Below are 13,667 nucleotides of genomic sequence, written 5' to 3'. Positions count from 1 at the left end.
TCCAGACTGGCAAAAAAAAGTGGGAACATGGCTCAAAAGCTGGTAGAGACCTTTGGTTCAGTCCCCAGCGCCACAGGAGTAAAGTCCAGAAACATCCATCAGACTGGTGTTTATTAGGAGGGAGAAGACAAATCCCTTTGCTTTTGTTCCCCTTAACCTTGCCCGGCCCATCAGGTGGGGTGGGAAGGTGGGTGAACTGCACAACCTGCTTCCAGCAACAAGCCAAGAAAGAGGTGGAGCCTGCAGTGCTCCTCATGCCAGGGCCCAGACCCAGTCACTCAACAGCAGGCTCAGACATCAATGGGCTCCCGGCCTCGATTCTGCCTCTTCACCACAAACACCCTCTGTCCTGACACCGTCACCAGCAGCGTGTGTTCTCCGAAGACCACTGGAGGGGAGATACACCTCCCGCCACCGGGCCGGGAGAAGGAAGAGAGCACAGCATCAGTGGGTGTCATGGCTTCCACTGGGTCATGTAGAAGCTAGCTGGGCTCAAAGGCCAAAGATAGAGTCTCGGGGAGAGGCCACTGTGAAATCTTCCTTTTCTTCCTGATTTCCCTTTGATACTGGGGGGCTACCAAAGGGAAGACAGTGGCGGAACCAGGGGCCTCAGGAAGAGTTGGAGAGAGTCACGGGAAGAAGACAGGTTTGTTTCTAGGCAGAGAAGCCTCTGGAACACCCTGACACAAACCTGGAGCAAGAGCAGGGACTCACCAGACAGGCGCTTGAAGGGGACATTTGTGCCATGATGTAGCCGGAAACCACAGGCTGTGCTGACCAGCTCAGAGATGGCACTGGCTGCCTGCTCGTCATTCTCCAGGTCCCCAGAGGACTGCATGGGGAGGGAGGAGGGAGGCGTGGAATGAGGATAGCAGTTAAGGAACCCCATCCCAGGCCCTCTGGTTGTCACACAGGTTCATTCTCTGGCAGCCCTAGGTCACCTAAAACTTTGTTTCTTGTGCCATACTCAAGACTGCCTGCCTCCGCTGAGCTCTTTCCTCTCTTCCATGATGGCTGTTTGCCTGAGTGTCTGCCCCCTACTGGCTCACTCCACACTTGGCGGCCCTGCCTGCCTGCAGACCTGCAAACAAGTATCTCCATGTTCTTGGACCCCTTCCTCTGATGAAGAGACATGGCTTCATGCCATGCTTCCTTTTCTTGGTGATTGCTTCAGCTTCCTCTCCCCACTTCTCCAACTAGATCAAATTCCCTTTCTCTTCAGTCTCAAGACATTCTGAACTTCAGGTTCCTCATCTGCATAAAGGGAGAAACAGCACCTGTCTGTGGTTGCTGTGAAGGCTGTGTGAGACAAGGGGGGGGGGACCCTAGAATGCCTAGATAACTACCATTGTACCTCAATCTCAGCAGCCACAAAAATTCCCCTAGCCACCTTCCCAGTCAACTTTCTGTCTTCATTTCCATATTTTTCTTTTTTTAGCAAGTCCGGGGGCTTGAACTCAGGGCGTGAGCACTGTCCTTGGACTTTCTCAAGGCTAGAGCTCTACCACTTGAGCCTCAGCACCACTTCCGGCTTTTTTCTATATATGGTACCAAGGAATCGAACCTGGGTCTTCATGCATGCTAGGCAAGCACTTTAACCACTAGGCCAAACTCCCAGTCCTCATTTTCCTTATTTTTCCAGGCCTCTTACTTCAAAAGAGAAGTACCTACAGAAGTACCTTGATTTAGTCATTACCAAGATATGTTATTCTTCCTTTAAAATCTCTTTTTTTTTTTTTCTTCTGGCCAGTCCTGGGACTTGAACTCAGGGCCTGGACTGTGTCCCTGAACTGCTTTTTTTTTTTTTTCCTTTAAGCTGGTCCTTGGGCTTGAACTCAGGGCATGGGCACTATCCCTAAGTTCCTTCGTGCTCAAGGCTAGCGCCCCGTGAGGCTTTTTCTGGGTAGTTTATTGGAAGTGAGTCTCAAGGCCTTTTCTGCCGGGCTGGCTTTGAACTGTGATCCTCACGTGGAGCTGCAGGGGAGGGGATGGAGGGGAGGGACGGGAGCACAGGCCGGGGTGGGGGGGCAGTGCCGGGCGGGGCCCCGGCCCCCTCCCCTCCCCGGGACGCACCGCCAGCACCGCGCCCTCGCTCAGCACCAGGTAACCCAGCTGGTCCGGGATCCGCTCCAGCCCCTGGGTCAGCGCGGAAGTCTGGTGGGTGAGAGGCGGGCAGTGAGAACGTCTCCCGGCCATGGCCTCCACCGCCACCGGGCGCCCTCGGCCTTCCGCTCCCCACCCGGAGGTCCCTCGACCACCCGCGGCCCTCCACCCCTGCCATCTCCAGCCGCTCGCCGTCCCGGGGCGGGGCGGGGGAGGACGGGGAACCGGGCAGTGCAGGCCTCGCGGGGACAACCGGAGACTGGGGAGCCGGGACGCGGAGCCCCGGGCGTGCACTCCCGCGCATGCGCCCTCACTCACCATCGCGGCCTCGGTGGCTGGGGCAGCGCCTTCCCAGGGAAGTAGCTTCCGCGAGCAAGCCTGGGTCACGTGCTTCCCAGCGGGGGGCCGTCCGGATCGTCGGCTACGCGACAGCCTGTAGCCACGCCTCCTGCCTGCCGATTGGAAGGTAGCTACGTCGTTTGACTGAATCAGCCAATGAGGAACAAGCTCTCCCGGGAGACACTCGTGGATTGGTTGCATCGTCTCGCCCTTCAGTTTCAGAGCCCCTCCCCTCAGTAGGCGGGGTTGTGGCTGTGCGCCTGCGTGTGGAGGGCTGTCTTCTCCCATTGGTGTGGTTGAGCATGTGCTTAGCATACATGAGGTCTGGGACACACACACCCACACCCACACCCACACCCACACCCACACCCACACCCACCCACCCACACACACACACACACACACACACACACCCACACACACCCACACACACACACCCACACCCACCCACCCACCCACACACCCACACACACCCACACACACACACACACACACACACACAGTCCTTCTCTAGATCTGGTTTGGCCTCTGGCCTCCTTTGGTTTGCTTTGACTCCCTTTGTTTACTTTTCAACTAGGTTCTTGTGTTTTGAGTGGGGGCACACATGGACTTTGAGCCTCCTATATAGGCCTCCTGAGCAGGTAGGGGTATAGACACATTACATCCAGTTTATTTTATTTATTTATTATTATTATTTTTTTTTTTTGCCAGTCCTGGGCTTGGCCTCAGGGCCTGAGCACTGTCCTTGGACTTTCTCAAGGCTAGAGCTCTACCCCTTGAGCCTCAGCACCACTTCCGGCTTTTTTCTATGTATGTGGTACCGAGGAATCGAACCCGGGTCTTTGTGCATGCGAGGCAAGCACGCTACCATTAGGCCAAATTCCAGGCAGATTACATCCAGTTTATTAATATGAGATCTTGTTCACTTTTTGGCCAATGTGGCCTTGAACTGTGATCCTCTCAATCTTTATCTCCTGAGTAGGGAGGATTTAGGTGTGAGCCATTGCACCTGGCTACTATTTTTTTTAAGTTATTAATTTGCTTTATTGTTATTATAAAGATAATGCACAGCGTGATTGTAATTGCATGAGTCAGGTAATGAATACATTTTCTTTTTATTTTGGCCAGTCCTGGGGCTTGAACTCAGGGCCTGGACACTCTCCTTGGACACTTTCTGCTCAAGGCTAGTGCTGTGCCACTTGAGCCATGAAGAGACGAAAAACAATTGCCCCCAGACTCAGATTTATTCCCCACTCCCAACACAAAATAGAAACCCTGCTTGACTCATAGCTAGGAGTTTCAGAAAAGTTTCTGAGAACCCAGAGGTTGCACTAACAGCCCATGAGTCACCTTATCTGAAGAGACTGCAGAATGTTCCCTCCTTTAACTTGCCTAGCAACAGTTGTGGTTTTTGCCCTTAAAAAAGGACTGTGTAAACCCTAAAGAGCAACTCCTCCCTGCCTGGCTTGTATCCTGCAATAAACCTTGCTGTTGCATTCTGGATGCCCTGGTATCGGTGGTCTTTCTTGAGGGACCACTTCTCCGGGCATCACAAGCCACAGTGCCACTTCTGGCTTTTTCTGTGTATGTGGTACTCAGGAATGGAACCCAGGGCTTCAGGAATGCAAGGCAAGCACTCTACCACTGGACCACACTCCTGGCCCATACATTTCCACCACGTGTGTGTGTGTGTGTGTGTGTGTGTGTGTGTGTGTGTGTGTGTGTGTGTGTGAGAGAGAGAGAGAGAGAGAGAGAGAGAGAGAGAGAGAGAGAGAGAGAGAGAGAGAGAGAGAGAGCATACTGGAGCTTGAATTCAGGTCCTCACTTGGCTTTTTCACTCAAGGCTAGGGCTCTACTAACAGTGATGAGCTCTGCCACCTGAGTGATGGGAATCTGCCTTGCCCTCAGAACTCAGTGTCCCCCCCTTCCCGGGGCTCACTGATCTCCCCCGCCCCAAATCCTGGCCCTATCTGGAAATACAAGCTGGACCTCACTGGCACCCTATCAGGCAGGAAGTACACTCCGCACCTCACCTCTCAATCCCCGCCCCTAATCTGGAAGTGCACTTGCCCCAGGCAGCACCAGGAGCTGCCAGAATCCACAAAGCAACACTTCCCTGAAACCCCGCCCCCATCATCCCCTGCCTCTAGCACCCCTTTATCTCCCACTCTCTTGGATGTCCCTTGACACCCCTCCATAACATTCTTCAGAAGTCTTACCCATTGGTTGAGGTCTCTGTCCCTTTATTTTCATCTCCTTGATCTTTTCTAACATTGAGGCACAATTCCTCTTTTGACTTTTTGTTGGTTTAAAAAAAAAAAAGTCTTTTCTGTCAAACCAAAGTATATCTTGAGATTTCCTGTTATTTTATTTTTATTTCTGACTTCCATTACTTTTTTTTGTGTGTATATGTGGATCATGGGTCTTGAACTCAGCCTGGATGCTGTCCCTGAGCTCTTCAGCCCTTGAGCCAAACCCCACTTCCCATTTTCTAGGGGTAGGTTGGAGATGAGAGTCTCAGGGATTTTTGTGCCTGGGCTGGCTTTGAACCTTGATCCTCAGATCCTGAGTAGCTAGGATTACAGGTGTGAGTCACCATACTGCTCTGATTTCCATTGTTTTATCTGTACAGTGTGTGACCAGCCAGCCATGTTAGGAATATGAATCTTGTATCAAAAGAATAAACTGCAACTACTGGTGTGATTCTTGACCAGCTAGCCATGTTAGCAAGATAAATATTTATCAAAAGAATTATTAGCCGGCCAAGAGTTTGGCATAGTGGTGAGAATGCTTGCCTACCATGCTCAAGTGGCAGAGTGCTAGCCTTGAAAAAAGCCCAAGTGTAATGCTGGAGTTTGGAATCCTTACCCAGAAGACCACCAGAGACTGGAACCAATGTAAAAGCAAAGGAGTCTTTTATTGCAAGCTCCAGCTTGTTTCCCCGAGTACATGCCAGCAACCAATGACGCTGAGAGCCCCGAGCCCAGAGTTACAGCACTTTTTCTACACTTCTTTGGGGAAGGCAGGGACTTTGCATACATCATAGCATCTTATAGCAAATTATTACACACCGTGGGAAAATCATAAAACAACTCTAAAACATGACTGGCATATCACAAAGGGGGAAAGGACCCAAAACAAATCATTGGTTAAATCAAGGGACCGACATACTTCAAACTGGTTGGTTTGCACTGCAAGAATGTCTCAAGAAGATGCTAAACTACAGGGCTTCTAGTTTTGATAGTGGTCACTGTGCCTAGGAGGGGCCATCTGGAATTTCAGACATTTTGACATCCTGCCTGGAGCAAACACTATCTGTGGTTCTTTTCTAGAATTGTTTGTGCAAGGCTTTCTATTGTATCTCCTGGTATTAGGACTGCAGTGGGTCAGGGGTTAAGTTTCAGAAAGAGGTCTCAAGTAAAATGGGGTTGCTCAGGTCTCTCATTCCCCCCATTTCTTTTTGGGTACCTTGGAAGGCAATCATGGATTCCTCTGAGAAAGTTCATAGGACTCAACCTTGTCACCTTTGTTCAGGGGCTGAGATTGTGTTCTCAACACCTGGTGGGCTTGTTGAAGGACTTTTAGAGAACGCAAACGATCAGAATCATCAAATTCTACAAGCAAATGTTCGGAGAGACAGGGGATGATAGGAGGGGGTATGTCAAACATAGTTTCAAAAGGAGTAGCTTCCAGTTTGTAAGGGGAGTTGCGAACCCTATATAGGGCGTAGGGAAGGACGGCCACCCAGTCTCAGCTCTTGCACATCTGTTACTACTCTTTCCCATGCCTCTAATTTATCCTGTCTCACTTTCCAAAAATGACTCTGGTCCCTTCAGCTTAAGGGGGTCCATGGGCAAAGATCCATCTTCTGTATCTCCTTCAAGCTGACTCAGGGGCATTGTCTCTATACTTAGCTGGGGACCCTAAAAGCTTAGCCTAATTTACCAAGAGGTGGCCAGGATTACATATGAGGAGCGATATTTTACTCCAAATGGGGGATCATATGAAATTTTTAACAACTGCACAAGCCTTTTCTTTGGTTACAACAGTGTAGCTTCCTTAGCATCCATTTGCAAAGGCATTTTCTTGATTGTCTGGGGAACTTAATCTCTGTGATCCTAACAATGCTTCAGTTGCCAATGTAGGCCTAGACAGATCAATAGAGATACAGCCTCAGGTCCACAAACTTTCCTGAATTTGTGTCTGGTGTCAATTCAAAATTTGCTCAGTTAAGGCTTTGAGCAAATACGGGGCGGGGGGGTGGCGGTGGATTGTGAACTACCCACATGAAAGGCACGGGCATTAGTAAGGCATGCTTACAAACTATTCTATGACCCTCCCGTCTCATTAATTTTGAATGGCCAAGCACAAGTGACTCTAGGATCGGACACCATCTCTGCCATCTAAGCAGTGGCTTACTGCATCTGGATGCTTCATTGCTTTTGTCCTAGGAGTGTCTCTTCATATAGAGATAAATGTCCCACTGGCATTTCACTTCGTTGGTTGCTGGGCTTGAACTCAGGGTCTGGGCACTGTTCCTCAACTCTTCAGCTCAAGACTAGCACTCTGCCACTTTGAGCTCCAAAACAACTCTGCCTCACCAGCATTCTGCTAGCAGATTAGACACCACAGTCTCACAGGGACTTTGCTTTGCCTGGGCTGGCTCAGAGCTGCAGCTCTCAGATCAATGAGTCTTAAAAAAAAATGGCCACTTTACTCCAATTAAAGCAACAAGGTGGTCAACACAGACATGGTCTCTAAGCATGATCTTACCTGAAACTTGGTAAGGGCCAAAATTATATCTGAGTAAGGATCTGCTGTCCTTCTCCATAAACCTGCTGGAAATTGCTATAAAGAAACTTACAAGAGGCGGCGGGAGTTTTGCCTAGTGGTAGAGTGCTTGCCTAGCGTGGACGAAGACCCAGGTTGGGTTCCTCGGTACCATATATAGAAAAAAGCCGGAAGTGCTATTGAGGCTCAAGTGGTAGAGCTCTAGCCTTGAGAAAGTCCAAGGACAGTGCTCAGGCCCTGAGCTCAAGACCCAGGACTGGGAAGAAAAAAAAAGAAAGAAAGACAGAAACAAGAGCAAGCTGAAATAGCAATTCAGCAATCATTTTGGTAGTCCTGATTTTCCTATTTTCTTTTTTTTGAAACAAACATTTAGGACAACTTCGCTTCGAAATTTTGTTCAGAAACCCATTTCTAATTTTCTTTAAAACTTTTACTGATCTTTGTTTAAACAGTTAACACTTTAGCCTTTATTTTCATTTGTTAGAACACCGAAAAACCTCAAGGGGTGAGTCAGAACCAGCTAATCTTGGCGCCCGTCATACCAGACGGGAAATGAGAGAGGGGGCCCGGTTGTTAAGTTCCAGTGTCAACACTAGCAAAAAAAAAAAAAAAAAAAAGAATTATAAGGACTAAGCTGGGCTGTGATGTAGCTCAGTGGTAAAGTGCTTGCCTGGCAAGTGCGACATCCTCTGCTGGATCCCCAAAACCCAAAAAGAAAAGACAACACTAAATAAATAAAGTAAACAAGAAGTCTTTTTTCCTGGGCACCCGTGGCTCATGCCTGTAATTCTACTACTAAGGAAGCTGAGGTTGCTCCAGCAGTGGGACAGCAGCAGGGAATAACAAGAAAAACAAGGAAAGAGTGAGGAAAAAGCCACTGCGCGAAAGAGACAATTAACAGGGAGAGCTTGTGGAGGTCTATAAGGCTTTCACGCCACCCGAACTATGGAAGTCCCAGCTAGGAAGGTCCAGCCCAGAACTCAGTAAGCACCCATGTCCACCAAAAATGATACTGACCTACCTGCAACCAGAGTTGTCACCTTTGGCGCCTGCATGGTAATACGAATGGATGGGGCCAGGAACCCAGGGCCTCCTCAGTCTTCAGCTGCCACTCCCAGCAGGCTACCTGAGGACACTGGGGCCTTAGTAGATGGCTGCCGTCCTTGAGAGGAAAATGGACAATTCACTGCCCAGTGTTCCCAGCCCTGGCACTTAGGGTATAGATTACTTGGGTCCCATGGCTACTGGCAGTCTGCAGCTCAATGACCCCGCCAGCCACATCTGTAGCACAGCCTGAGGGCCTCTAGTGTGGAGACCTCACCCTGTGCAAGGGGGTCAGGATCCCCTCCAATGCCCCCCGACCACATTTGTAGCAAGACCCAGGTGGTCCCTGTCGGAAAGGGGCTGGTTGTGAGGCTTGTGGCTGGTGGATCTTTGCCAGCATCTGTTACTTGAGTTGCTGGGCTATTTCCTCCTCTCATGAACTACTTTAAAGGTCACCTCCATGGTCTGAGCCAGGAGTGTCAGGTCACTCTGATCTAGCCTCTGTAGTTTAACCCGGATGTCTCACCGGACCCTCAAATAGGTTACAGAGCGGTCCCGGCTTTGGCACCAGCCTGGGAGTTGTTCCAGTGAGGCTTCTGATCAGGCATAGCCACAGCCATCAGAGGGTGATGCCTGGTCCACAAGGCAGCTGGCTTTTCCCCAAACCTCCCTCTGCTCTTCAGGCAGTAGTGTGCTACTTAAGATTACATAGGTATCGTGCCAGATTACCTCCTAAGAGGTAATGCCATAGCTCCTTAATACAGGTTGAAGGATGTTTTGAGTATAAAGATGTGAAGGTAGAACAGGGGATAATGGTATGAAAATACTAATATAATGAATATGATGTGAAAATAATGACAATGGATATGATATGAAATACTAAATGAATATAATTGGAAAATACTAATATAATGACTATGATTAGAATGAAAAACAATGGGGCAGGGAGTTTGGCCTAGTGGTAGAGTACTTGCCTAGCATGCACACAGACCCAGGTTCGATTCCTTGGTACTACATACCTAGAAAAAAGCCAGAAGTGGTGCTGAGGCTCAAGTGGTAGAACTCTAGCCTTGAGAAAATCCAAGGACAGTGCTCAGGCCCTGAGCTCAAGCCCAGGACTGGAAAAAAAAAAAAAAACTCCAATGGAGAACTATATTGCCAATACAAACTTGTATCTAAAGGCATGTGGATATGGGACATAACAACCGACGCAAGGACACATATAACCATAACCCTAGGCACTGTCAGGAGCATGGCTTACAAAGAAGAATAATCATAAAATACCTAAGAGCACAGACCCCTGGCATGGGAGACAGAACAATAGCTAAAGTGCCAGCACAGCTCTGGGCCAAGGATCCAGAATGAGGGATAGCAGTTCTGCTGGCCTTCATTGAGACTGTGGTTCGAGGATCTTTGGCCTGCAAAAGCTGCTCCTTGCCCAAGAGGACCGTCGAGGACCGAGTCATGCAGCCCCAGAGCTCACACTGCAGCAGGGCTGGGAGCTGCATCTAATGTCCTGTTCTATTTCCTGACTAAGAGATGTCAGAGAGGTTAGTCCAGCGGGTATCCTGGATTGTCAGGACAGAATTAGGCAAGTTAGGACTAGAAGATAGGAATTAGAATATAATGTCAACTCTGCTAAGCTATGTTAAATCAATAAACTATGTTACATTATATTACCTGCTGACTGGTGAGTTACTTTGCCAGCTCATGACAAAGGATTAGAGGAAAAAGACCCGAAAATGACCCGAGGCATGCCTCACTCTGAGATAGGTCAGATAGTGAAAATAGGACAGGAACCCAAACAATTCCTTCAGGGCCCCCACAAGGGGAGACAGGGAGCTGAGGCAGAGCCCAGGCAGGAGTCAGACCAGGACCTGGACCTGCGCCATGGTGTCTTTGTGAGATATTGCACAACTGCCTCCAGAGCTCTACTGAATCGTCTGCTTGGCCCTTTGTAGTGGAATTCAGTGTCTGCAAGCCATAAGGAGGGGAATTGTTTGGTAGGAAAAAAAAGAGTCTAGCAGTTTCCTAGTCAGTAAGAAGTGTGCAGGAGAGCATGAAGAAGAGAGTTTAGAGAAAACAAAGATGAAAGATTCTACACAGGTGAGTTCCATACACTTACCTGAGTGCCTGCAAAAGGTCCCGTAAAATATCGTGATTCAGTGCCCTGTAAAAGGGCCACTTGGACTCATTGTCTGGAGAATTCTGGGGCCAGGTTTGATACATAGCATAATATGAGTTTATGGGGCTTTAGTTCTAAGAGTTTCAGTGACCCCAGGTTAAGCAAAAATAGCTAAAAGGAGAATCCTGGGGACTCTTACTTTGCATCGTTCCCATGGTGAGCGCACAGAAAAGAGAGAGTTGACACTAGCGAGTTGCAAGGGAGCAGTCGCCTGCAGTTGTTGGGGCCTGAACACTTAGGGGAAACCACAAAGGGGCCATCACCCACAATTGCTGAGTCCCCGGCCTACAATGACTGGCTAATGGCCCAGGCCTCGTAGGGGAGAAGATCAGAACTTAGTATCAAGCTTTTACCTTGAAATCCAAGCAGCCACGATCTCTCACCACTGAAGAAGGGGTGGACCCGCCCGTGTGGGATGCAGAAAATGGCACTCAGTTAGCAGGAACTCTCCTCAGTGGTTGTCTGGGTGGGTTTGAGCCATGGGCTGGGTCCCCAGGACAGCTCAGATTCCCCTGAGGGGAAGAACAAAATTCCCCCAGGGGAGCCCAGGCCCCCCGCAGTGGGTGGCAGATGTAAGCACTGATCCAGAAAACCTCACCGACACAGTGTAAAGCTAGAAAAAAGCAAGATTTAATGTCCAAAGGGACAGGCTGATCGAGCTGCTCTCAGGCAGGGGGAGCAGTGATAGGGTGTATGGGGTTGAAGAACAGAAAAGGGGCTGGGAGTATAGCCAGGAAAACTTCCAGTATCTGGCCCATAGCAGAGACAATGCATTCTATAGGTAGTTCGTAGCCAGGGAAAACATTCTATTTTGGGGCACGTAGTCAAGTCTAGGCACCTTCCAACTGGACCCTAGAAAGAGCGTGGAACTGGGAATGGGCGCCTGATCCATGGCAACAGCATGTCATTGACACAGTTGGGGCTTGGGGTATGTGTAGTTATGGGTGGAAATGGGCAACTGTGGCCAGGCCTGCCTGTAGATGTCCCAAGATGAAAGCTGTATGCCTACAGCTTGTTTGTTGATTTTGCCACGCATGCGGCTTGAACGCAGCCTGGGCACTGTTTTTGTCCTTCTTTTTCTCGAAGTGAACAGTCTACCACCTGAGCCAAGCGACTTCTGGCTTTTAGTGTTTTCCTTTAAAGTAAGGTTCTTTCCCCTCTGGGCCCAATCTTTTTTTTTTTTTTTTTGAAGTGGGTCATGAGGCTTGAACTCGGCCTGGGCGCTATTCCTGAGCTCTTCAGCTCAAGGCTACTCCCCTACCCCTTGAGCCTCGGCCCCACTTCCCATTTTCTAGAGGTTAAGAGTCTCAGGGTCTTTAGTTCCTTGGCTGGCTTTGAACCACGACCCTCAGATTTTAGCCTCCTGAGTAGCTAGGATTACAGGTATGAGCCACTGTGCCCGGCTGGGCCCAATCTTTTGATGGATCTAAAGATGGAATATGAAGGGTTAACCCCTCACTTTACCCCAGGCATGTTTAGACATCAGGCAAAAACCACAGGTGCCCTAGGCTGCAGGTGAGACTTTCCCAGCCAGGCCTAACCACAAGTTCCTGAAACCTTGGGTGGGGTATTCCGTTGTGAGCCTCATCAAAAGGCCCCACCACACCAGATCTAAAAGTCTTTCGATTTCAAATCATTTCCCAGACCCAAACCCCATAAGGCTCCTTCCTTGCTCACTTGCTCCACCTTCCTTGCTCAATTTCCTATCCCCACTAGATGGCTGGTCCCCCTTCCGGATTATAAATAGTCATCAGCTGCTTTTGTTGGGGTTTTTTTTAGGTCACTTGTGGGCTTGATGGGCCTGGACGGTGTCCCTAAGCTCTTCAGTTTAAGGCTACCATGTTTTGTTTTGTTTTAACAGCATTTTTTTTTTTTGCCGGTTCCTAGGACTTGAACTCAGGCCTGGCCACTTCTGAATTTTTCTTACCACTAGGCTATGCTCCTGATCCTTTTTTTTTTTTTGCAAGTTTTGGGGCTTGAATTCAGGGCCTGAGCACTGTCCTTGGGCCTTCTCAAGACTTGAGCTCTACCACTTAAGCCACAGCACCACTTCAAGCTTTTTCTATGTATGTGGTACAGAGGAAACGAACCTGGGTCTTCGTGAATGCGAGGCAAGCACTCTACCACTGGGCCAAACTCCTGGCCCCAGGCCATCTCTTTTATCAAGGTATGTTTGGGGGAGAAGAGATGATTAAAGTGAGATCTGTAGCAAGGGCAGATATGTCTGTCAGGGGGAAAGAGAAGCATTTTAAATTGAAGTGATTTTCTATCAAAAGTAAATTGCTAGCCAGGCGAGGTGGCTCATGCCTATAATCCTATAATCCTAGCTATTCAGCAGGCTGAAATCTGAGGATCAAGGTTCAAAGCCAGCCAGGACACTAAAAAAAATCCATGATACTTTTATCTCCAATTAACCACCAGAAAACCGGAAGAGGCACTGTGGCTCCAGGAGTAGGGCGGTAACCTTGAGCTGAAGAGCTCAGGGACAGCGCCCAGGTCCAGGGTTCAATCCCATGACCAAAAAAAAAAAAAAAAAGTAAATTGCCAGTCTGGGAATGTGGCTTAGTGGTAGAGTGTTTGCCTAGCATGCATGAAGCCCTGGGTTCGAGTCGTCAGCACCACACATACTAAAAGTCAGAAATAGGGTGCTGAGAGTTTGGCCTAGTGGTGGAGTGCTTGCCTAGCATGCACAAAGACCCAGATTTGATTTCTCGGTACCACATACATAGAAGGCTCAAGTGGTAGAGCTCTAGCCTTGAAAAAGTCCAAGGCCCTGAGCTCAAGCCCAGGACTGGCAAAAAAAAAAAAAAAAAGTAAACTTCCTAATGAAATCATTTATATCTCCGGTATAGCTACACCTGTTCATCTGTGACACTGGAGAGTCCACGCGTTTCTTACAGAGATAAGAATCTCATACACTTTTCTGCCCAGGCTGGCTTCACACGTCAATCCTCAGATCTCGGCCTCTTGAGTAGCTGGGATTACAGGTGTGAGCCATTTTTTTTTTCCTGGTCTGCATATACTTCTGAGGTGTTACCTTGCCACGACTCAGAAAACAACCTCTGTGGACCAAAGCTTCACACATAAATTCTTCCTCTAGATTAAGGTTATTTATCTTAGGTATTTGGCTATAATGAAGATCATTTGGCTATCATAATCCTTGAATGTCACACAAGCTCTAAACTAGAACATTTATGGGTATAAA

The 13,667-nt window shown here is 48.8% G+C and overlaps 1 protein-coding gene across 2 annotated transcripts; it reads right to left on the bottom strand.

The window, feature by feature from the left end:
• Positions 1 to 276: 276 nt before the first annotated feature.
• On the bottom strand, positions 277 to 8,303 carry Lamtor4 (late endosomal/lysosomal adaptor, MAPK and MTOR activator 4). 2 transcript variants are annotated; one of them, XM_090324411.1, is made up of 5 exons: positions 8,255 to 8,303; positions 2,422 to 2,555; positions 2,074 to 2,154; positions 715 to 832; positions 277 to 388 (listed from the first exon to the last, which is right to left on the bottom strand). In XM_090324411.1, exons 1-5 carry the CDS (start codon positions 8,286 to 8,288, stop codon positions 291 to 293), a joined length of 465 nt encoding a protein of 154 aa, XP_090180537.1. In that variant the 5' UTR covers positions 8,289 to 8,303; the 3' UTR covers positions 277 to 290. The 2 variants fall into 2 exon arrangements, with proteins under 2 accessions (XP_090180537.1, XP_090180538.1); XM_090324412.1 differs by lacking the exon at positions 2,074 to 2,154.
• Between the last annotated feature and the right edge of the window lie 5,364 nt (positions 8,304 to 13,667).

Source organism: Megascapheus bottae, chromosome 34 (genome assembly GCF_031878675.1).
Source record: "Megascapheus bottae isolate mThoBot1 chromosome 34, mThoBot2.hap1, whole genome shotgun sequence".
Lineage (NCBI taxonomy): Eukaryota > Metazoa > Chordata > Mammalia > Rodentia > Geomyidae > Megascapheus > Megascapheus bottae.
This window is presented reverse-complemented; position numbering and strand designations above follow the sequence as displayed.

What these genes read in the sequence shown, in the direction of transcription:
- Lamtor4 (XM_090324411.1), bottom strand. Translation starts at nt 8,288, where the DNA reads ATGCAGGCGCCAAAGGTGACAACTCTGGTTGCAG. An exon ending in GGTGACAACTCTGGTTGCAG is followed by an intron (nt 2,556 to 8,254) that starts GTAGGTCAGTAT and finishes TCCAATCGGCAG; the next exon opens with GCAGGAGGCGTGGCTACAGG. An exon ending in CCCCTTCAAGCGCCTGTCTG is followed by an intron (nt 389 to 714) that starts GTGAGTCCCTGC and finishes TCTCCCCTCCAG; the next exon opens with TGGTCTTCGGAGAACACACG.